This window comes from Cuculus canorus, chromosome 7 (assembly GCF_017976375.1).
Source record: "Cuculus canorus isolate bCucCan1 chromosome 7, bCucCan1.pri, whole genome shotgun sequence".
Classification (NCBI taxonomy): Eukaryota; Metazoa; Chordata; class Aves; order Cuculiformes; family Cuculidae; genus Cuculus; species Cuculus canorus.
The window spans coordinates 914,068-937,780 of NC_071407.1; the positions used below are offsets into that span (position 1 = coordinate 914,068).

A 23,713-nucleotide genomic window follows, 5' to 3' on the forward strand; every position below is an offset into this window, starting at 1 on the left:
TGTCATTATTTTAAAATATATTTATTAACTAGAGTCGTTGCCTTGTTTTGGAATGAGGGAATGACGCTGGCAGCAGGGTCCAAGTGTTTATCCTCTGTGCAAGTTTGTTTTTTCAGATTATCTCCTTGCCGCAAGTCTTCCAAAAATTCTGCCTTGAGTCTGTTCAGTTCTTCTGCCAGGCTCTTCATCGCGCTCGGGAGGATGTTGTGATCTAAAAGAAAATTACAGCTGAGCTTTAACTTTATAGACTCATGGAATGGTTTGGGTGGGAAGGGACTTCAGAGCCCATCCAGTCCCACCCCCTGCCATGCGCAGGGACACCTCCCACTGGCTCAGGGGCTCCAAGCCCCATCCAACCTGGCCTGGAACCCCTCCAGGGATGGGGCAGCCACCACTGCTCTGGGCAACCTGGGACAGGGCCTCCCCACCCTCAGTGGGAAGAATTTCTTTCTAATATCCAATCTAAATCTTCCCCCTTCCAACTTAAAACCATTCCCCTCTAGGCCCTTGTAAAAAGCCCCTCCCCAGCTTTCCTGGAGCCCCTTTCAGTACTGGAAGCTGCTCTAAGCAGCCTTCTCTTCCCCAGGCTGAACAACCCCAGCTCTCTCAGCCCGGCCTCACAGCAGAGGGGCTCCGGCTGTTGAATCATGGCTGTGGCCCTTAAAGACAAAATGTACAGCCTTTGACTGACACGCTACAAGCTCTGAGCAGACCTTGCAGGCGATCGCTCAGTCCCACCTTCAGGGCTGGGATTCCCAAACAGTTTACCTCAAGGGAATTCCGTCAGTTCAGGCCCACTTTGCAGGCCACATGTACCTTTTGCGTCCTTCATCGCCAGGGAGACGATGCGCCTGCAGGCCTGATCCACCCGATGGACAGCGCTGGCTGCACAGGCTGCTCGATCCGCATCCTGGCGAGGGTGACACGCAGGGAGGAGGGACACAGGCACAGGCATTACATTGGAATCATAGAATCGCTTGGTGGGAAAAGACCTTTGAGATCATCGAGTCCAACCACACCCGTCTACTACTGAGCCATCCCTGAGCACCTCCTCTACCCAACTTTTAAACGCATCTAGGGATGGGGACTCCACCACTGCCCAAGAACCCTTTCCATGAAGGAATTCCTCCCGATATCCAATCTAAATTTCCCCTGGTGCAACTTGAGGCCACGTCCTCTCGCCGTATCCCTTGTTACTTGGGAGAAGAGACCAACACCCACCTCACCACAACCTCCTTTCAGGAGCTGCAGAGCGTGATGAGGTCTCCCCTCAGCCTCCCCTTCTACAGCTTAAACAGCCCCAGGGCCCTCAGCCGCTCCCAGAGCCGCTGGGCTCCAGACCCTTCCCCAGCTCTGTTCCCTTCTCTGGACGCACTCCAGCTCCTCAAAATGTCCTTCTTGTACTGAGGGGCCCAAAACTGAACCCAGGATTTGAGGTGTGGCCTCACCAGCACTGAGTGCAGGGGTGCGATCCCTGCCCTTCTGCTGGCCATGCTGTTTCTGATCCAGGGCAGGGGGCGTTAGACAGTTCAGTGGTTTAAGTCGGTGACAGAAGGACCCGTTTCAAACAAGGGGGGGTAACCCCTCTGTGTGTGCTTTTGCACTCAAGAAATGCAGTAGCTGTTTCCCAGTGTCCTGACCCCAGGTCCCCCCCACACCCTCTGGGAGAGCTGTGAGGGCACCACACTACCTTCTGCTCAGTGTTCTCCTCGTTTGGCTTCATGGGGTTTTCCAGCGCGGAGGCCAGCAAAACAATGATCTGCTTGCTGAGAAAACAGAGTTAACACAGACATTTCTTGCCTTTGCGATGACACCTCATCACAGAAAAAATACAAGTTTTCAGTTAAATTTGTGAGGCAATCAATGGAATAAGGAAATCAATGAAATAATTATTGCGCAGCCGCTTCAATTGAAAACAGTTACAACCAAAGCTACAACCAATTATTGCCAGTCTTCATCTTTCAGCCAATTGACACAAATTCTCAACAGCAGCTGAGTGGAACAGTGAGGTTTGGTGTAAACTCTGCAAAGAATGACAGCTGCGAATTCCCAACCACTGATACCCATCGTGTGTAACGGCCTGACTCCCAAACATCGCCATGCAGAGTATTCTTCACATATTCTTTAGATCACTTTAGGGAAAAAGCTTCTCCCAATGCGTTTATGAATCAATCAGTGAGAGCCCTGGCATCAACCCCGCTGCATACTCATCCTCCAAAGCACCGTCAGCACTTCTCAGGATGAGGCTGTTCCGTTCCCATGCGTTTTTCTTGACATCCGGCATTTCTATCTTTCTTGCCATTAAACATATCGTCTCGTCAGCTACTGGGTGGCTTCTTAGACGGTTTCTCTGCAAGCAGCACTCGAGTGGACAATCCAAGAATATCTGGCAGTAGCTCAATGAATCTGAAAGACCATAAAGAAGTGATTTTACCCTTGAAATGTTCAGCTGAAACTATATGAAAGCAACTCGCAGGATGAAGGCGTTACATGAATGAGAATTTCAACACTAGTTCTGAGCCTGCAAAGAACACAAACCTAACAAGAATAATACCAACAGTTTGACCTTCAGGGCTGCTCAAGCAGTGATTTCTGAGATCACAGAATCATGGAATCATTGAGGCTGGAAAAGACCTCTAAGCTTATCCAGTGCAACCGTCAGCCCACCCCCAAGGTGCCGGATAAACCATGTCCCGAAGTGTCACAGCCACACGCTTTTTGAACCCCTCCAGGGATGGGGACTCCACCACTGCCCTGGGCACCACTCTTTCAGTGAAGGAATGTTTTCTAATATCCAATCTAAACCTGCCCTGGTGCAACTTGAGGCCCAGAAAGGCTGTAAGTGACCTGGCAATTTCTACTGATACAGTAATGTCAGTGCTCCTTATCCGGCAGGAATCCAGGAACTGGGAGTGACGAGACCCTTCACATAAAGCAGCTGAGGCGCACGGAGCTGCCTGTGAAGCCGATCCCGCCCTGACGCCCAGGAGGACTCACATTTGCGAGCCAGCTGGTACACCTCGTATCTCATGCTCCGGTAATAGAAGTTGTCGTCCAGGATGAGGTAGAACGGCCTAGTGGTGTCTCCGGGTGTGAGGACGCAGCCATCCCCGGCACCGCTGTTGGCGAGGAGCCCCTGCTCGCGGCAGGCGGCCTGCACGCGCTCCCAGGTGGGCTGTGGGCCGGGGCCGGGCAGCGGGGACAGGCCAAGCAGCGCCCGCACGATGCGCTCCACGCACTGCAGCAGCTCCTGACGGCTCTGCTTCCAGTGGGACGGCTGCGGAGGGAGCAGAGCATGGGTCAGGGGCCCCTGTCTTCACCCCCCATCCCTGTGCCCTGGCCCCCTTCCCTGTCCTCATTCCATCCCTATCCCCAACTGCTGCCCCTTATCCCTGTGCCCATCCCCATCCCCAATACCCATTCCTATCCCATCTTATTCCATGCCATCTTATCCCTCCCCAAACCCATTCCCAGCCCATCCCTGTCCCTCATTCCCCATCCCACTGCTGTCCCATTCCCATCCCATCCCCGTTCCCATCCCCAATACACTCATCCCATCCCAGTCGGCAGTGTCCTTTCCCGTGCCGTTGCTGTCCCTCGTCCCCCCTCCCCATCCCCACCCCGTCCCCCGTCCCCGCCGCTCTCACCGCGCGGGGCGGCCGCGGTTCCGGCCCGCCCGCCAGGAGGCTGTCGTAGCAAAGGACGGCGCAGCCCCAGCGCAGCCGCGGCCGCAGCGCGCGGCCCAGGGAGCTCTTGCCCGCGGCCGGCAGCCCCCCCAGCGCGCACAGCCCGCCCCGCGCGGGGCCACCGCTCGCCGCCAGCCCGGCCCGGCACCGCCCGCCCTGCGCCTGCGCGGGGGACACGGCCCGCGGCGCCGCACCGGGGCCGGAGCGGCCGAGGGGGGAGGAGGGGCTGGAACGCGTCCCCGCGGGGGCGGGGCGGGAGGCGCCCCGGGCAGGGTCCGCGCCCACGGCACGGGCGGGACCGGCGGGGCCTTAAGGTCCCTCCAGCCCGGGCTGAAACGCATCCCGGTGAGACCGGGAGCGGCGGGACCGGGGCGGGGAAAAACCCAGGATTACGCGCTCTGGGTTGGGAATGAAGGCAGGAACGCCTCCCCGTGAGCCCGGGAGCGGCGCGGCCGTGTGGGAAACAGCCGGGAACCCCGGCTCTGGATTAGGGATTCGGGCTGTACCGCATCCCGGTGGGACCGGGGCGGGGAACACCCGGGGTCACGCGCTCCGGACCGGGAATGAAGGCAGGACTCCTCCCGGTGAGCCCGGCGGCGGTGGGAGGCGCGGGGAGCAGCCAAGAACGCGCGCTCCGCGTTGGGGATAAGGCTGGATCACATCCCGGTGCTCAGAGCCCGGGGCGCCGCCCGGTTGTTGCCAACGGCATCGGTGTGAGACTGCTGAAAGAAACCATAAACCCATGGAGTTATAAAGCCGCAAAAAGGCCCCGAAGCACAAACGCTTTCACAAGGAGCTCAGAGTCAGATTGGAGATCACCAACCTTGTTATGAGAAAGGAGACTTTCCCCAATTTGTTATGGAAAAAGGAGGTGCTTGGTTAAATTTACTGTCTTTTTAGCAAAATTCACCTCGCGCGGGCACCGTGGGGCGAGTTGAAGACCACAAAGAGTCTGGTAAACAAAGTGATGCTGTGAGAACCGAGAAACACGAGCACCGATGGTTGAACTTTAGTGCCAGAAGGAACCGTGGCAGCTCCTCCGTGCGGGGCTGTGCGGCCCCCGAGGCGGCGTGGAGAAGATTGTGGGACAGTGCAGTCAGGGTTTCGGGGCGCATGCACAGTAAAAGATCAAGCTAGTGTGATTGGTTAGGAATGTGCACGGCTTTTCTGAGAATTCTACAGATATGGATCTATCTGCAACGTATAACATTGTGGGTTCAGTGCCTGGGCCTCACACCCACATTGGGGGCGTCCGTCCCCCCGCGGGGCCAGACTTGGCGCAGGCTCTGAACAGCGAGATCGGCCCCTGCGCACCGGGCAGCGCCGCCGCCTCGCTGACAGCAGCAGCACTTGTTATTAGGGACATTTAATAATGACAATTTGAAGTTGTGAGGAATCAAGGCCAATGATGCTTTTGGAAGACGCTCTGTGCCTGCGGTGTATTTTGGGTCCTCTCGCCAAGCCCTGCTGTGAAATGACCACTGAAGGGGTCAGGAATATTGCCTCAGCAAGGCAATTCCATAATTGGACCCTCCCAGTCGGTTTTGCTTCTTCCCTGTTCAATGCCATTCTGGACAAGCTGTGTAACTCATCCGTATTCCTCCAAACCAGCTCTGCTCCCCAAGTGTCGTGTTCAGAGTGATGAAGGTTCTGTCGCTCTTGTAGCAGAGTCGGTTCCTAGCAGAAACCTCAGCTGCAATAACCAGCAGACACGGGAGAACGGCGGCACTGTGCGATGCTCTTTCCTGACACCCCATATTTCCTCTAACAGCAGCGATGGCTCCTGTCTGTCAGATTCCAGGACATTATCCACAGAGCTCTTCCCAGCGCTCATCTCCTGGTACAAGGGTCCTGCTATAAATGCCCTGAACTGAGGAGATTGACGGCACGCACTCCGATATCTTGGATCAAAGACCTTTATTGCTCTTAGCGAGCTCCTTATATACCCAATGTTATGTTACCTCTAAAACTTGGCATCACTTGATTGGTTACAGACAGCTGTTCACGCATATAAGTGTATACTACTATTGGTTAGTTGCTACAGTCCACACGCCTAGATCAAGTCCTTACTTGGTTACTTAGCTTTGCATATTTTACATGTTTTTCCCCTAAGTTATCATGATTTCTACTTTTCTAACTTACACCTCCCTCTCAGCTTCTGGGCATACAGCCATAGCCTTCTGCTGCTATCGGTTGTTTCCTCTTCACTGCACCATTTATAGTCCTTCAAGGGCTTTGTGACTTTTGTTAAAATAAAATGCTTCTACACTGAACTGATGTGGCTGGTCAGTAACGAGAAGCGGGACCTGGATCCCAGCTTTTGGAATGGCTATCCCAGAGGTAGGGATTGGAGCAAGGCCTGGGAACTGCCCTGAGGTGCACAGCACAGGGGTACAGCTGCGTGCAGCAGCCCCGGGAGGGCCCGGCTGCGCACGGCTGTGGGGAGCAGGCAGGCTTTGCTCCCCAAGAGCTCAACCCGCGCTGTTGTTTGCACAGCAGCATCTGGGTGGAGGGGAATCAATTGTGTCAGAATAATGGAGTTCCCTTCTCTGTGGCCTGCAAGTGCGGCTGCACTCCTGGAGAGCCCTGTTCTCTGATTTGCTCCAGGAGCTGAGCTTCAGGCTTCTCACTTAAACTGAGAGTTGAGGTAGAAGAGGCACAAATACAGCAACAGCAAAATTGTGGGAAGTTACAAAGCCTGTGTTCGGTGCCTCTTAGCATCAGGTCTTTCGCAGAGGTCGGTGCTCTCAGAGGGTGCTTTGGCTGCACGAGGAGAGGACTGGAGGACTGCAATCTTTGTTTTCTTTTTCAGACCAGTTGCTCTTTGGAGCTGGCTGCAGGTTCCCAGGAAGCTTTTCAGGCTGCTGGTCGAGGTGGGACTGTGGGTTGTGCGGGTCCTGGAGGAGCTGCAGGAAACTGCGTCTGTACTGGCTGCCTGAAGTGTGGGAAACACGATTTGGAAAGGATTTAATGGCTTGAGACAGCTGGAGTTTCTGAACTAGTTCTGTACCATTGCTACACATTTGCTACCATGGATACATGCATGTACCTCCCTCTGCTCCTCCCTCTCTCCTTTTTTCCCTCCTCTGCCCCTCCTCCTTCCTTCTTTCCCTCTCCCACATAGTGTTTACATGTCCCGTTATGCTGTTTTCTATAAAAGCAGTAAACCAGCATTTCTCCTTCAAGCATTTCACCTATTTTATCTCATACAACACTGCACGAAAAGTCCTCCCAGGCAGGACACGAGACACGAGGAACTTACAACACCACAGCAATGCAATGGTAGCAAACGTGGGGTAAGGAAGGTTTAGGATACTACAGACCTTGGAGCAGGGAAATGCGAGATGGTAAAAAAATCAGGCCTTGATGCAGCGGGCTGGAAAAGAAGTCAAAGTGTGGCTGCTTAGTCAGTATCAGCAGAGTGGTATTAGAAGGAATTTGCATTTGCTGTGACATTCTTCCTGTTCCCTTGCAGCGCTATGGTCTCAGAATTGTCAGTGTTTACCCAGCTGAGCCCCTCCGCGGTGCTCGGCACAGAGCTCAGAGTCCAGTCCGTGGCTGCTCTGCTGAGCCTGTTCTGTCCATCCCACTCACAGCCTATGTGGACAGGACAGGGACTAAAGCTCACCCTCACCTGAAGAGAAATCCTGTCTGACACATTATGGATTGCTTTAAATCCATGGAAATTCAGATGGTTTCAAAGTATCAAAGGGCCACAAAGCTAGAGAAAAAGCACTGTACAATCTGGATTACTCGACATGAAATAAGTCATCCCTCTTACCTGATCATTCCTTGTGTGATGACTCAGTCCGTTACTTTGCTTTGGTTGCTGCACGTTGTTATCCCTGCAATAAAAGCCATCTCATTAGGCAGATCACCTGTGGTGTAACTGCTGCCAGGGGTGCAGCAGTGCTCAAGGGACGAGGCTACAGCTCAGAGATCTGGATCCTGACTGCTCCCCTCGGCAGCCTGGACAAACACTTCCACTGTGCTGTGCCCCTGTGTCCATGCCGTGCAATTATCATCAGCAGTCAGGAAAGTGCAATGTACTTGGGGGGAAAAAACATTGGAGAACTGGGAGCTGGAGTATCTGGATTAAACTGCAGAATAGCAGAGTACGGCTATTAAACTGCCTGCCACTGCTAACAGCAGGGCAGTCTTTTCTTTGAGGACATAGGGAATTGTTTGTGTAGGAAAAGAGCTGCTAGATCAATCTGGAGCATGCTCTCCAGTGCTGACATATGCCTTGCAGTAAGTGAATACCTCTGTTGTCTTCTGCTTTTCCTGCAAAACTTCCTTTTTATTGCATCCCGCTTGATTACTGCCATGATGGTGACAACTGCTATTGGCAACACAAGGAGGAAGAAAACAAGAAGACCATCCCGAAGTGAGGTGTCTAGGGAAAAGGAATTGAAATTGTGTGAGTCATCTCATCTGACCTTGTATTAAAGCATTTTGTCTGCCTAAAAACACCTCTCTGTTGTGAGAACTACAGTCTGTGAATTGCAACAGATGAAACCTAGGAACTCCACTGAGATTGATAAAACACTGTGATCAGAAAGGCAGGATTTGGCCCTGTGTTATCACCAATTTTCTGCCTTACCCGCCCCATATTAGATGCCGTACAACTTTTTGCTGTACAAAATCTGCTCTGTTTACCCGTTGCAGAATTCTGTGGCTCTTGCATGACCCAACTGCTGCCTGTTGTCTCTTCCTCCCTAACCCCTCTCATTTCTGAGACTCTTTCCATACACAAATGCTGTGGGTTTCCTTCTCAGCCTATAGTCCTCCTCTATGATACTTATTGCATCAGAACTCTGGTTTAAATACCTCTGTAAATATGTAAGAGTTTAAAAAAATTAACAGTAATTCTAAGCAATCTAAGCATTGCTTTTTATCTCAGACCAATTGGAGGTAAAATTCTCCACTGGACCAACTTCTTTGATGGCTGCAAGCCTCCGCATCAGACAATAGTGTTTGTTCTCCAGGTCAGCCCTTGATTACGTGTCCCATGCAGGTGACAAACCCAGCTGGAATGAGACTGGAAACCCCCTGCTGGCAGCAGCTTGTTTGATGGGGCAGTGGAGGTGGAATGAGGCTGGGGTGGCTGTCCTACCGATGTGCGCTGGGCCGCTGTCCACGCTGCCACCATAGCCCAACCGGTCGCAGAGCGGAGGCGCCCACCCCGCGTTGCAGTGGCAATTGTCGTTGTTGTTGCACACCTGCGGGCAGCACGACAGGGTTTAGTCACACCAACAACGTCTTTTGGGAAGTGGCCACCGTCAGCCTGCACTATGTGCTTGGGGTTACACCGAGAACGGCACATGGAAACAAGAGATACTGCACAGTCTGGCTGGGGAATGAGCTCAGCTCCCCCCCATTACAGCCCAAACCACCGAGGGGTCCAGGTGACAGACGCTAATCCTCCTCAGAAGTTAACCTTTGCTTTGTTATTTGCCTATTTGCAGTCCAAAGACCTTCCCAGTTTTCCAGCCTTTGCACTGCATTGTTATTTTCCACGCAGACATACATAAATCAGGAATCACTGAACTGTCCTCCTCAAAGTAGTATTTATCTTTCACAGTTCCACAGCCTGGTAATATTAGAAATTCTCTGGGGAAATTCAGCAGGAATGTCTTTCACAGTTGGTGCCAAAAGGTCCACAGCATGTGAGCAACATGGATTGCAAATAAAAACTGGACTTGGCTTCTAACGCAGCTCAGAAGTGAACGGAGCCACCTGGCTGGGGACTGCTTTTATTCTGTGCTGATCCCTTCGTCTTCTTGAAACAGGGCACAAAAGTGGCCTCTACTCACCCCATTGTTGTTGCACTTCTGCTTCACATCACAGTTGTAGCCCAGATGACTTGCGTTAACACATTCAAAATCTATACAGGCCTGTAAAAAGCATTTACTGGCTTTCAAATGCAGAACTTAAAATATCCCACCCTTGTACACATATGCTATATACATGTACATGTTCACAAGTCTACAGCTTTTGCTTAAACATGAAACAAAAGTACATTCAGGACTTCACAATTTTAAAGCCGTATTTCTCTCAGATTTTAAGCTTATGGATGCATTTTGATAGAATAATGTGAATAACTGACTACATCACCGATTTATGGCATCGTGATTTATCAAGAACTAATCAATTAGGTTTGTGTGCATATCTGAAAAAGCTGAGTTTCTGAGATATTCTGGCACACAAAGCAGAGAACGCTGTAATGCTTCTGAAAACTCAGAACTTTCCTGCTGGTGGGATATATTCTGCAGTGCTGCTGTGATTCACCTCACCTTGTTTTCTCCACAGGCCGTTCCATCATGAACTTGAGCAGGATCAGGGACGTCGGATCCCAAGTCAAAGTCAGAAGACCAGCATAACACCCCTGAGGCGTTATTGATGACGCTCCAGGCAGGGAGGTTTTGCAGACTCACGGATGTGCACTGCAGTTTGCCACACAGACTGTGCCTGGGATGGACAAATGGCACCCAGAGACAAGGTGAGAAGAAAAAAACCACTATTGGGTCAAATGTTTTAGCTTGCATTGCCAGGAGACACTCTTTTAGATCTCTTAGACTCTGTATCAGAATGCATTTTTCACATTGAAAGTTTTAGGGTGAGCTTGTGTTTGCTGGTGACTTACTGAACAGAGCACTTCTTGTACACTCCGCCTCTCATCCCACAGTTGCCAAACCTATCTCCTTTGATATTTGCTTTCTCAAAGCATACATCAGGTGCTTTCCGTGCCCCTGTATGAGAAAAGTGAATGTTAGTAAGCCACAACGCTGCCTTAAAAATATGAAAGAGGAAAAGAAAGAGCTGAGATGTCTCTGAGGAGACTACGAGTCTTTTTATGTCCAACTATAGACGTACCTTTTCCATATATGGATTCACATTGGGAATCAAAGCTCCGGCACACCCCATAGTAGCAATAGGCCTTCCTGTTGTTGCATGGGTAACCGTTCATGATGTAAGTGTCCTCGGGGCAGTAGGCAGTGCTGCCGTTGCAGTACTCGGGGAGATCGCAGGGATCCATTTTCGGCCTGCATTCTGCTCCCGCCACTTTAAACTGGAACCAGAGAGGAACGCCACTCTACTTTTATGTTGCAACAGTGGAAGTTCCATCACAGAACAGTGACAGCCGAGAACATTTTGTGGTTTTCAGGAAGACAAATAGTTTTTCGGATCAATATCTAACGAATATCCAACCCCACCCTCGGTTTCACATGGTGCAGCTATAAGGTTTATGAGCTGGGCGTGCCAAGGATGGGGGTGGTTCAAGCACGCACACACATTAAAGTGCAGCCAGACGCCACAGACATTGGAGGAGCTTGCTGCTGCATCATGGGGATCTCTGCTGCCAAGGCCCCTGATCGCTCCTGCTCCTGTGAGAAATAACACTTGACATTCCGTTTCTAAGTCATCAGACACAGGTTCTCTGCTGACATGCTCTGTACTGGTGAATGCAGTTTGAGAATGTGAAAATATTTGGAGTGCTCTGACAGTTCTTTTCAAACATCATAAAGTACTAGTAATTAGTATCAATCTAGCTTAATAAACATAACCTACCTTGCACTTTTCACAGCACAGTCCTTGCGCGCACTGCGATCCCGGCTTGAGTTTGCAGGTTGCAGCGTCACAACAAGGGTCGGTGCATTCCTGAAGAACACAGTGGTTTTACCTCCCTACAGAGCTAGGAGAGGACATTACCAAACCAAGGGCACGGACAAACCAGACTGCAAATACACTGCCGCTCTCACGTGTTTTGTGGTTGACAGCCCTTGCTCTAACAGAAGCCAGCAGTGGCTGTAGTGCTTTACTGCAGGTCACCAGAAAAACATCTGCATTGATGTGTTGTGGGCTATAAGGCAGGTTTACACTTTAAATGGACAACAATGCAGCAGAATACTTTGTTTTTTAAACACTTCTTATCACCCCTTCCCCCATCTTATCGTTCCACTCCACCAGCAGTTTGATATGGAGAATTGTTGGTATCTTTTCATGACTCGGAAGAAGGCCAATACAGTCGAACCAGGGCTTGCTGGCAGCCTTTCGATTTGTTGGTGGCTTTGTTTGAGGCACTTTTATTTCCTAAAGAACGAGCCAATACATTCCATTCTTTGAAGGACATTTTGGTAACACAAATCTGACTCACAAAAGTAATTTAGCTGTGGGCAAAGCGCAGGAGTTATGATTAGGAAACCTGTGGGTTCTTTATAGTGTCTTTTCTGTAACAGAAATATCCGTGGTGCTAAAACCAGCACAGAAAACAACTGCGTTTCCACACTCTCTGCACAGCAATGCACTGCTTGTTTAAGTATTGGCTCAGAGCCCTTTGAGTTCAGTAGCCCTTAACCAAGTTCATATGAAAATCAAAGTATGATTTCAGTCTTTTTCTAAAATTTATATTTATATTGCTTGCAAAAATGTAAATTTACAAGGACACCCCTCAGATGTTAATGCAAATCAAGCATACTAAAAGGCCAGTATATACACCAAATATGATATGATATGATATGATATGATATGATATGATACAATATGATATGATACGATATGATACAATATACAAATACCAGTTGAATTCGGTTCATTACCTGTGGTTTGCCACAGTCGCATTCTTCATTGTGATCAACCACATTATTCCCACAGGCAGGTTCTTTGTAAACACTGCTTGCTTGGGGAGGATTTCTAAGGCAGATTCCTCCTCCACTTAGAATAAGGTTCTCAAAATCATCAGCGCTGCAGGTGCTGAAATTCCTGGATCCACTGGAAAGCATAATAATATTTTCCTTTATTGTAACTATTTTGCTTACAGGAAAAAATACAACTCAGGCCCTTAAAGTACTGCCAATCTATAATAAGTATCTTGTTTCATAATGTTAGAAGATCATGAGATGCTTAATTTTTACTTTATTTTGCATTAAAGTACTGCACTAGAAGTTAAAGATGCTATGTATAACGTAAATACAAGTACTTTCAGAAGCCTAAGGGACCATCAGATTCTTCATTGTTATGCCCTATGTAAAACACACCTTAGAAATTCTTTGCCTGTACTGAGTCTAAAAATGCTTGATTAAAAAATCCTCTCCAGAAGGACTTTCACCGTGACTCGGAGTCCCCAAGAACTCAGGAATGCATCTTCTTATAGCAGTTTTGTCCGGTGTTCAGTCACCCTGATTCATTGGTACAAACGTGGGTAGATTAAATAATGTGATCTTTTTCTCTTAAGGGGAAGCCAAAGAACAAATGAACTGAAAGAAATGTAGGCCCGGAGGTTTTGTTTAAATGAACTGTTAAGAGAATCTGTGTGCAGGAGGCCTGCTTGCACAAACCCAGTGAAGAGATGTAAAGCGTTCTCAGCAGGGTAAAAAACCAGCAACACACTCTCATTAAAAGAGAAGACAATCCAAATGAGTTTTCAGGAATGCCACAATTAAAGAATGACTGGGTTGGAAAAACAGACCACATTGGAAAGAAGTCATAATTACATCAAGACCTAAGTCAGTGAATTCACTGCTGCGATTAAACTTCAAACACCTCCCTGTTCACAGAAGTTCCTCCAGGTTCACAGCAGTTTCACAGCACACAAGGCAGAGTTGCTGCAGATAAATAGCAGTTATTGACATAAAGTAACTGGAAATCGTACTTCTCTGTGCCGTGCATAATGTAGGATGCAGGACACCGCTTATCGTCGTGCTTCATTCCGAGGTTGTGCCCCAGTTCATGTGCCACTACTGTTGCGTGACGTAACATATTGTTATGATTCAACTATTAAAGAGAACTGGTATTAAAAAACAATTGTGAAACTGAGGCAAACCCTGTGTTTCTACTGATTTATTCCAGCTACAAAGCTACAAACACAGAATCCTGAAAAGTATTGCAAAGCGAACTCAGCAATAAAAGACAATTTGTCCCTGGTTATTTTCCAGTAGAGCCAGATCCTGCCCCTCTTTCTGTTCCTTCCATCAGGATCATATTCTGCATTATAGTTCATCAGTCGTGACACTCATTTTCAATGGGGTTTTCAGCTTCAAATGTGCTGTTAAAGAACAGAATCTGCTTCTGTGATTGTCCACAATGTTGTGGCATCCATACTGTGAGGACAGGAACCTCTAGGGATACTGGTTTTGCCCCAGGGGTGACAGAGGAAAAGATAGTTTCTTACTAATTTTGCTAAATTTCACATTTTTGCCTGTTTGCTGCCTTATTGTGGGGAATTCTGGACACTTAAGTGCGTGACGTTTGCTGCCCATTCATGGAAAGAGCAGGAAAATACATGGCATTGTGTAGCTGCGTTTGCATCCCAAACCCACTGTGATTATAAAAGTTAATGGTATGAGGGTGGGCTTTTCCTGTGCAACCTTGAGTCAGATGAATTACAGAGGTGATCAGAAAATGAGTTCAGGACCCAGCCAGCCAAGGACTGGAAGTGAGGAGGAGAGAAATTGGGAAAAGCTTTTTTTTTTTTTTTTTCATATATAAGTATAAAAACATGCCAAAGTCTTTACATAACAAATCTCATCAAACAGACTACCCAACACCAAGTCTGGTGTCCAAGACTGGAAGGGCTTGGCCATAGACGTGAATGGAGTGCATGTCATTTATAGAATCATAGAATCACTGGGTTGGAAAGGACCTACTGGATCGTCAAGTCCAACCATTCCTAAGAATCCCTAAACCATGCCCTCAGCACCTCATCCACCTGTCCCTTAAACACCTGAGGGAAGGTGACTCCACCCCCTCCCTGGGCAGCCTGTTCCAGTACCCAGTGACCCTTTCCGTGAAAGGTTTTTTCCTGATGTCCAGCCTGATCCTCCCCTGGTAGAGCTTGAGGCCATTCCCCCTTGTCCTGTCCCCTGTCACTTGGGAGAAGAGGCCAGCTCCCTCCTCTCCACAACCTCCTTTCAGGTAGTTGTAGAGAGCAATAAGGTCTCCCCTCAGCCTCCTCTTCTCCAGGCTAAACAACCCCAGATCTCTCAGCTGCTCCTCGTAAGACTTGTCCTCCAAGTCTTATGAGGGTGTTCAGAAGGCATGTCTGCGGAAGCAGTGTCTGGCAGTAGCAGTGTCTACAGCTCTGGGTTTGTGAATGCACAGAGGAAAGCCCTCAGTTGTCCCGGTCCCTTTTTGTCCCACTAGCAGTGTATCTGTACTAGTTCAGCAGCTCCTGTGCTACTTATTTCCATTCACTCAATGTGACATACTCACAGTGCTGATTGACCCTCCCCGGACTTGTGAGCAGACAGTACCCACAAAAGCCATCCCAATGGATCCACTGTAAGAGCTTCTCCCTCTGCAACAAGAGCGGATGGAAGGTGGTGTTGAAAGAGGGGCTGAAACTTCACAAGTTCTACTGAAAGGTACTGATGAATTTGAAACAAATATTGCAAGGAAAGATTTGGTCTTCTTGATGTCAAGAAGAAATTGATGACCATGTCAGGGTTTCACTGTAATTAATGATGACTATCTGAATAATACAGCTGGACAATAATGATCAGTTACCTAAGCCTGCTGTGTCAGAGCTTCCGAGTTCACAGAATGGCTGAGGTTGGAAGGGACCTCTGGAGGTCACCTGGTCCAACCCCCTGCTCCAGCAGAGCCACCCAGAGCTGATTAACTATAAAGGGTTAACTACAGTTTCCTGTCATTTTTCCTGGTTTAAACAGTTGGGAAGTTGAGTGAATTTTGCTCCAGTTACATTTCCATTCATACACAACTCCCAAATCAAATGCATTAACAGCATCGGCAGCATGGCTAGTTTTTCCACTGAGTGTAAAAAAACTTACATTAGGAGATGGCTGACATCATTTCTTGATCGTTTAAGTAGAACTTTCTGTCTCCAAGACACGAATCTACTGAGTACATCTCCAGCTGAGCCATTCATTACAGAGATGTGGTCTCTGTCAGTCCAGATCTCTAATCCAACCAAAACAATCTGGATGTTTAATGCTCTGTACATCTGAAAGGACACAATGATAACTACTGTCCATCAGCCAGATTCAGCTGGATTATGAAAGTTTACTTCACTGCTACTGAGTAAGCAACAACCTGAGCACAGTGAGTGAGACACAACTTTAGTTTCTTTGAAACTAGGTAGAAAATACTTGTATTTATAAACTAGAGTATAAAATATTTATAAAGCATAAACTAAATATGAAATAACTATAATGCAAAAGTAAATAAGGAAAGAATATATGACTGAAGGAAAGCTACTTCATGACATTACCTAAACATATCTTTCAGTTGGAGAAGTCAGAAAGACCATGTTCATTATTTATTTAGCTAATTGCCTTGAGGAGAAACTGGGAACAGATTATCAGCAAGCTTATGGAATTGTCCACAGCCTTGACAGTTTGCTTAATGAAAAATTGCAAACATGACAACTACCCATCCTGGAAACAGAAAACATTCTGGACACCTCACGTTCCCAGAGCAGTCAAAGTCTGGGAGCACACAAGAGTTGTTTAAAAATATCTCGCACCTCATCAAGACTTGTGCATTGATTCATAACATGCCCGAAATGTGTTACAAATCAGCGTACAGCTTCCAAACAGAGTTTCAGAACTCCATTAGCTGTTCTTTTGAACACTGTGATACAGGAGAAACCACCGAATTTAGGCAGCTTATCTGACCTACCCCATCCACGTAATTAATGAGCTCCACCGTTTCCTTTTGCACTGCAGCAGGATCAGATTCCTTCAACAAAAACTGTAAAACACCATATGAGATTGTCAAAGAGAACAACCAATGAATTAATAGAGTGTATTTAGCATTGGATGAACTCATTACCCTGCGGTTGTCCACGACCATAAATAATTCCACATAGTTTCTCTGGGGCAAGACAGCTCGCTTCTTCTGCAAATTAGAAAGCACAATAAGTTAATGCAATAACTAATGAGTTCAAGGGGGTTGTGTATGTTTCTCATTATGTTAATTTCATGTATTTATAAAGCAATGATGCATGTTTTTGATGTGGCCTCAAAGGTTAATTTGCCTTATATTTCCACATAAATATCTGTCTGTCAGTCAACATATCTTGTCAGACACCAGGATGGCTGAGGTGAACGGCAGCTTCATGCCTCTCGTGCTGTACCTACAGCTGTCTAGGGCAAGCTCTGCTCTTGTGCTGAAGGACTGCCTCAAGCTGTGCTAAACTGTCATTGTGCTGCTCTTCTGTCTCAAGATTGCCTCAGCATGGCTGCCACCAGTTTGGGATCCATCCAAATGAAGGCAACAAGAAGTGTTCTGCCTGGCCAACCCCCTGCAATGTTACCATGCCAAAGCCAGAGCTCTGGAGCCCCTTTGCTGCTGCAATAGACTGGGGACATGGCTCTGACTGTGGCTCTCAGGAGAGGAACATAAAGGTATTTACCCTCAAAAGCTGTTCCCTGCTAGAGGTACTGTTTGATGAAAATGCGTATTTCACAGAGTGCTTCACAAACATCTCGTGATGGAAGCTGCCATTCAGCACACCACACTGGAAAGGGATATCCTGTGTATCTTCTAACTGGTAAAATGTGTGTTCAAATGTGCTGGATGTGTTGAGCGGTTCCATTCCGTACCATGTGCCACCGATGTAGAGAAGTCCTCTAACAACCATAAAAGTACAAAAAGTTATTCCACAGTTTTATCCTAGCGGTTATGACCAGGTGAGTGACTGACAGCTGAATACTTAAAAGACAGCAACTGAGTTTTTACTGTTTGACTTTGGTACTGCACCATTGATAACCCTGAGGCAAAGAGCAAGAGGCGATACCTGAGGCCATCGCATGTGCTAAGCGCAAGCATTGAGTCAGCAATTCCTTCAACGTAGCCATGGTAATAACAGTGTGTCTGAAATGCAACAAAACCACGTAATTAGTGACAAAACAAGGTTGTTGCTTTCAAATGCGAACCTATTTTCTAACCAACCTTTCTAATTGCGTAACATGAAGGCTGGCTACTACAGATGTACAGAGTTACCTGTTTTAAAAGTAACCCCACCCTTCCTGGAATAAAAAGTTACTGGATATGAGTAACTACAACAGTGTTTGCTCCCATTGTTCCAGCTTTTTAGTTTAACCCATCACCAGCTTTTTGCACAATCCTTTCACCCACATTGCTCGTCTAGTTCTTGCAGAGACTCCTCTCGAAGGCTGATCTTCCTCCCAGGCACAAAGCACCATGCTGAGTCTCTCTGAGCTCACACGCAGTTAAAAGTTGAAATTAAATGCAAAAGCATTGGCAAGGCTTGTTCGATCCAGGACCTCAAAACTATAGAGCTTTGCTGCTGCCATTGTACCATTAATTGCATATTATGCAAGGGTGACCCACTCAGGTAGCTCAGATTCTGTCTTGGCACTATCTCCTGGCATCTCCTTTCACACCTTGGAAAACAGTGATGCTGTGAAACTACAAACAGCCCACAGCCACAGAACTGTAGCGTTTGTGTCAGTGGTAACTGTGAAACAGAAATGCTACAACGTGATGATAATTCACAAAAGCCTTTCCCAGCTAACACCTTTTCTCTGTGGGTATGATCTGTGCGTCACTCACATGTTCCCCCCCACCGCCAGAAATGTCACCAGTTCACACTCTCCTATTACAGACATACAAATACACTCAAAATTAACAGTTGTGCATTCATTTTTGCTTTGAAAATTTATTTAGAGGCATACATCCTTGTTGTCATCCCCAGTTCTATCAAATTGTTAGCATGGCTTCTATTGATAGAGCCTAGCTTCCCTGGCTTGAGGGAACTCTTACACACAAGGGGAATTTTATCCTGTACAATACCTTGGGTTTTGATTGTGTTGCTTCCAGTTTCCCACTGTCCCCATACGTGTACAGCACAAAGTCTTCACTAACAAGCTGTCTGGAAACAAAAAGAGACGACTGCTCTTTGAATGGTCTTGAAAGCTAGAAATAAGAACCCTAGCAGGTACTGCATTCTGTTAGCAGCACACTTGTACTAAATTATTATTAAAATCCAAGGATGTGAAACAAAATAGCTCAAAAACGAGCTGCATGATTTGAAAAATAAGCTATTTTGGAAAATAAGCTGTTTTGAAATATTGTAACTAAAATATCTGTACTTGGTCACTAGGGCCTGACCAGCCTATGTTATATCAGGGCCTGGACTGTTACAGGCTCAGGAACAACCGTAATGGGCACGTTTCTTCAAGGACAATACCACCGACAGCCCTCCCCACCCCACTAATAAAGAAATGATTTTGAACTGAAATCTAATTTTCCATAAGGTTTTCCTGAAATCTACTCTCTTGTGGTGCTAATAAAAAATAATCAAAATAACCTTCTGCACAAGTAGAAAAATGTGATTCCCTTCTGTTTGCAAGCAAGTGCCAAGACACGGACACTATTTAACAGTCATTTTGCAATTATGACTATTTTCTATTTCAATGGTTTCTTCTGTATTTTTTCAGTATATGAACATTTGTCTGTATTTTTATACTCCACTACTGAATCCCGAGACGGACTAATTCCTTAGAACGCTCTATCACGTACTTATTTTTCTTCAGTTTTAGAAGATACATTCCATTTCTGGTGTGGATTGAGTAAGAAAGATTGTCATCCAAATGCTCCTGAGAACAGACCAAAACATATCACTTAATTAGGGGATTTCCTACTTGGTCGTGTCAGTTCATTTACTTTGATAAGAAAAGTCCAGCTACTATGGATGTCTGAAGTATTTACCTGATTTACCAAACACACCTTCCAGCCCTTCATCTCTCAGCATCCTTTCCTATGGAAAGTTTAAATTATACTAAGCTATAAATCTTCATGTAGAAGACAGAATGAAAAAGCACACAGGCTGCACAAGAAATGAAGTGTCCGCCATTAAAGATGGGTAAAGGAGAATGGAAAACAGAGAGAGTCTACAGAAAAAAAGAAAATTTAGAGCTTGTGCTATTGAAAGAACCAGAAAAGTGTGAAAGCACAGCTCAACCTGGACTGACGCTGTAGTTCTCCAGGTCCTTGGACGCGTAGCAGAAGGGAGGCAGATACAGCTCAGATGAAGGTGGAAAGGCCCCTTTGTCCCAGAAGGGCACAGCCCACATGTGCACTCTGCCCCACACTACATTGCGTCTCAGGACGCTGCTTATCTGGACCATCGGCAACTGGACAAATGACTCACAGGTCCTGCCTTCCTTAATTGGTTTGCACAAGGATGACTAATGCTATTTCATTAACTGTTACTTCAGCAATGGACCTCAGTTTCTGGAATACAGTTAAGTTACATCAGAACCGGAGAATTAAAGCTGAGATCTTTCTCTTTTAACTCATTCATTCATAACTCATTCATAACTGTGCAACTCTGTGGGACCTTTTCCACAAAGGGAGTACCAGCCTTTTAGATGCTACACAGTTGAAATCCTCTGATTATCCAAAGACTAGTTACAACGAGCAAAAGACCTTATAAAACAAGGACTTTAGTTTGAGTTCAACATCTAGTCTGACTTGGAGGAAACTGAAATACTCTTCAGGTTCCTTCCCAGTTCTGTCTTACAAGGCCGTTAACAGGAGTAGAATTTTAAAAGGCCTTAACATAGAGTGAAATCACAGACCTCGTGGCAACAAATTTACTCAAAACTACTTGAAAACACTAAGAATCTGAAGAGGTAGCACATTGCTTCACAGAAATAATCTATATATACAATACATTGTGTGTATGTGTGTGTAATATAGGACAGTACTGTGAAAATCAGCAGCGTCAGAAGAAATAATCAGAGTAACAAACCTTGTGAAAAAGAGGGTAATGTCTCTCTCTGTGTGTCAGGCTTCGAGGAATAATTATTTCTAGTGCAGAGAGCCTGGATGTCTGTTCAGAGGAGACACCTAAAAACAAAACTTGAAACTTGTAAAGAATCAGAAGGGATAAGTCAGACCTCTTAGTCTTGGTTACTGACAATATAGCTGAGATAATAAATGTAGGTCATTCCTTTGCAGAGATATTGTCAAAACAAATTAGCTACTGTTTGCAAAATAAAATAAAGACAAGACAGTAACATCACAGAAAATTCCAAGAATCAGAATCAGAAAAATTAGAACTCCCCTCCCTGCTGTGTTCAGTGTATATTTTGATAGTGATGAAGAAATAGTTCAGGAATGGTTTAATTGATTTAAAAGAAAAAGGTCACTTCAGCTCAAAGCTGGCGTCTTCTGGAGCACCCAGAGAAAAACTGTCGAAGGATTTAAAGACAATCTTAGTTCTCACATGTTCTAACCTGGATATTAACTGGGTAACCTTTCCTATAATTTCTGAAATATTTGTTCTTCCATGCCCTATACTTTTAATTTGATACAGCACAGAAAGTTTATGCAGCTGCCTTCCAGCTGCCTTCCCTGTCTGCCCATCCGTCCCTTTGCAGTCATTTTTGAAGTAGCTGGCCAGTTAAAATTAACTGTGCAAGAGACGTTAACATCTTGGATAGAATTCAGTTCCTTCAAGTCTTATGAAATCCCCTCATGGTTGCCAGGCAGACAATGCTGATCTATAGATCTCCAGCAGGGCTCCCCAGGAGTGGCCGATCGTAATAGAGCACAACCATTTTGAATGGTGGATCCAACTTTGCCAGGATGTTTCAAAGCTTGCTAGACAGAGAACTGGAGAATGTTGTGTTTCCAGAAGAATAGATCCAGTCCCTATGTACTCTGGGGAATTTTTTAGTGGTTACAGAGCTGTTTGCTGTGGTCTTGCCTTCTAGCTGCTGTTAGGTCCTGCACTTGCTCATCTTCCCCCTCTTGCTCATATCTCTACTTCCTTCTGTCCTTTCCTTGATTAAACCAACTCCCACTTCAGCCCTCTCCTTCCATTTAAACCCCTTTCCTCCCATTCCTTCCTGATTGTCCTGAATGAGGAATACTAATAGTTGTCCTCTGGATACAATCCTGCATCTACTGTGCACACAATCTCATTTCACTGTGCTGCCTCTTGCTGTTGCCTAGTGCTCCAGTGTTTGTTTTAGTGACGAGCAAACCTTTGTTAAGAGATTTGTAGCCTTGTACAACACATCAGAATTACCTCCGCAACACGACGCTAATGCAGGAAGCTGAAGATAAGAAGTCTGCTGAGCAACTGGTTTAAATTAAACAGTTTTATAAAGACAAAACCAATCTCCAGTGGCTTTGTAAAACATAGTCTGAACATGAATTTGTCTTCTTTTGCCTGGTCTGCTCATCAATCTGGTTTGAGTATTCACTTGGGTCAACAGAGACACAAACGTTGCTTTTCAACAGGTTACAGAATCAGTAATAACAGGGGTTTAATAACAAAAGAGTTAATTTTTCTTTTATAAGGGAACAAAGAGATTTCTTCTCATTTACAGATGCACCAGGTCACCCTCAGCCTCCCACGTTTCTGTGAAAGGAATTCATAATTGCACAGAAACCACAGAATCCTCCATTCAAAGCAGGGAGGAGGATTCTTCAGTGTAACGATGATCTCTGACTATCAGATAGCATCAGGATTTTTAAAAGCTCAGTGCAGGTAGCGTGTGTTTAACATTAGAGACCCCCAATTCAATCAAAATGTGGAAGCTGCTATTAGCAAACAGGGCTACATAGAATATCAGCAGTCAACATTTACTACTGACTTTGTTCTTAATCCCCAGTAATTCTGTTATCACAGATGACAAAATCCATTCCATTTCATGAGTTAAGTGTAGGTTAACAACCTAATGTTGAACTAACAGTGGAAATGCAGTTCTGACAATTTGAATTTTAACACCCGAGAGCAGGAAACCATTGTTAATGCACAGCATTAAAACAGCACTTTCTAAGAAAGGGAAACAGGTGTTACACCTAAACCTAAAATCTGCAGCCAAATCATAACTGGAAGAGTGTCAATGAAGAATGGAAACAAACCTGTAGGAATTTCCTCTCACATTCTTGAAGATCAAAACCTTTTTGTCCAGGCTTTACCGTTAGTGAGGGGCATGGTGACTGCAGTGGTCACAACTGCTGTCCTACCTGGGAGATGTCTTTACATACCTCCTACATCCCAGAGGAAAGAAACCACAAGGAACTCAACTATAAAAAGCATCTACCAGTAGTCTCCAGAAACAAGTCAGCTAACAGCTTGGAAGAGCTGTGGCTCGATGTGAAAGGTGGGCATTGTTTTGATCAGGAGCAGAGTGGAAGGAGACTTGGAGAAACTTTCTGAATATGCAACAAAACCAGAGAGCTTACCTTTTATCCAAAAAGGTTTTCCCATTAATGTTAGTCCAAAAGCAAAAAAAATCAGGCTGTGTCTTAACATGACTGGGTTTCCCGCATCTGAGCGGATGCTTTGTCCCTGGCTGCCAGGAGGACTAGAGGAACGGGAGCTGTCTGCTCTGGTGGTGAGCAGGAAAAGCACTCCGATACTTCATCTCTGCTAAGGAAACGGGAAGTAAAATATAATCCATTAGGGTTGCAAGAAAACAGGTTAGGCAGCTTAAGGCAAATAAAAAGCAGCACATTCTTCAATGCTGGTTGGAGCAAGAGCAGCAGTCCACACCAGGATCGAACTGGTTTGTTCCAAAGGACCACAGTGAGATCACACCAGATTAGAGACATGAAATGCTGCTGCCTAGGGATATGATGTCCAGAATGTTTACACTGGCTGCTCGCAGCTCAGTAAAAAGCTCCAGTATAAATTGACTCTTTGAAATTTCAGCTTGTTCTTTATTTTTCAATTTTTCAATTTTTCAATTTTTCATCTTTAAAAATACCAAAAGCACAATGGGCATGAACACACAGGAATCCAACAAACATGTGGGAATCTCCCAAACGGGGGGATACCCACTCCCTTCTGTATTAAAGACAATTCCCCTCACCACAAGTCTGGAATTTTGTGCAGCTCGTCACCCTTCCAGGATCAGCATACTCTTCCGAGGCACCATGCAACCAGATTGCCACCAAAAGCAGAAAACAAGCCCTTCTGAAACTGGAAGACTTTGCAGTGTGTTTCAGAAGTATCAAGCACATTTAGAAACTCAAAAAGGAAACTGAGACAACACAGTCTTCACGCTACAAGATTTACA

The 23,713-nt window shown here is 46.3% G+C and overlaps 2 protein-coding genes and 1 long non-coding RNA gene across 4 annotated transcripts; 1 reads left to right on the forward strand and 2 right to left on the reverse strand.

Moving 5' to 3' along the window:
• Positions 1-2: 2 nt before the first annotated feature.
• Positions 3-3,899, reverse strand: PSTK (phosphoseryl-tRNA kinase; the record flags this gene model as incomplete). Its single annotated transcript, XM_054071524.1, has 6 exons — positions 3-211; positions 817-910; positions 1,691-1,766; positions 2,208-2,406; positions 2,998-3,277; positions 3,648-3,899. Coding segments are annotated over 6 exons (1,107 nt in total), but the record flags the coding sequence as incomplete, so codon positions are not given.
• A 9-nt stretch (positions 3,900-3,908) lies between these two features.
• LOC104058563 (disintegrin and metalloproteinase domain-containing protein 9) lies at positions 3,909-23,125 on the reverse strand. 2 transcript variants are annotated; one of them, XM_054072025.1, is made up of 22 exons: positions 22,878-23,125; positions 20,428-20,525; positions 19,194-19,270; positions 18,465-18,543; positions 17,446-17,522; positions 17,062-17,278; positions 16,479-16,544; positions 16,326-16,397; positions 15,476-15,648; positions 14,898-14,982; positions 13,339-13,460; positions 12,287-12,458; positions 11,259-11,348; positions 10,563-10,758; positions 10,333-10,438; positions 9,983-10,157; positions 9,503-9,583; positions 8,803-8,908; positions 7,950-8,082; positions 7,468-7,531; positions 7,010-7,062; positions 3,909-6,621 (listed from the first exon to the last, which is right to left on the reverse strand). In XM_054072025.1, the coding sequence occupies exons 1-22, from the start codon at positions 22,945-22,947 to the stop codon at positions 6,543-6,545; spliced, it is 2,391 nt and encodes a 796-aa protein (XP_053928000.1). In that variant the 5' UTR covers positions 22,948-23,125; the 3' UTR covers positions 3,909-6,542. The 2 variants fall into 2 exon arrangements, with proteins under 2 accessions (XP_053928000.1, XP_053928001.1); XM_054072026.1 differs by lacking the exons at positions 20,428-20,525; positions 22,878-23,125 and adding an exon at positions 19,636-19,755.
• On the forward strand, positions 3,925-12,143 carry LOC128852732 (uncharacterized). The gene is made up of 3 exons (XR_008450760.1): positions 3,925-4,031; positions 9,999-10,188; positions 11,275-12,143. It is a non-coding gene; the product is annotated as an uncharacterized LOC128852732 (long non-coding RNA).
• Positions 23,126-23,713: the final 588 nt, after the last annotated feature.

Bases quoted from the DNA above. Each gene is read 5' to 3' on its own strand.
- LOC104058563 (XM_054072025.1), bottom strand. From the start codon at position 22,947: ATGTTAAGACACAGCCTGATTTTTTTTGCTTTTGGACTAACATTAATG. The intron at 9,584-9,982 runs GTGAGGTGAATC...TGCTTTTTACAG, and splicing joins CGGCCTGTGGAGAAAACAAG to GCCTGTATAGATTTTGAATG. The intron at 6,622-7,009 runs GTCTGTAGTATC...CCCACACTTCAG, and splicing joins TCGCATTTCCCTGCTCCAAG to GCAGCCAGTACAGACGCAGT.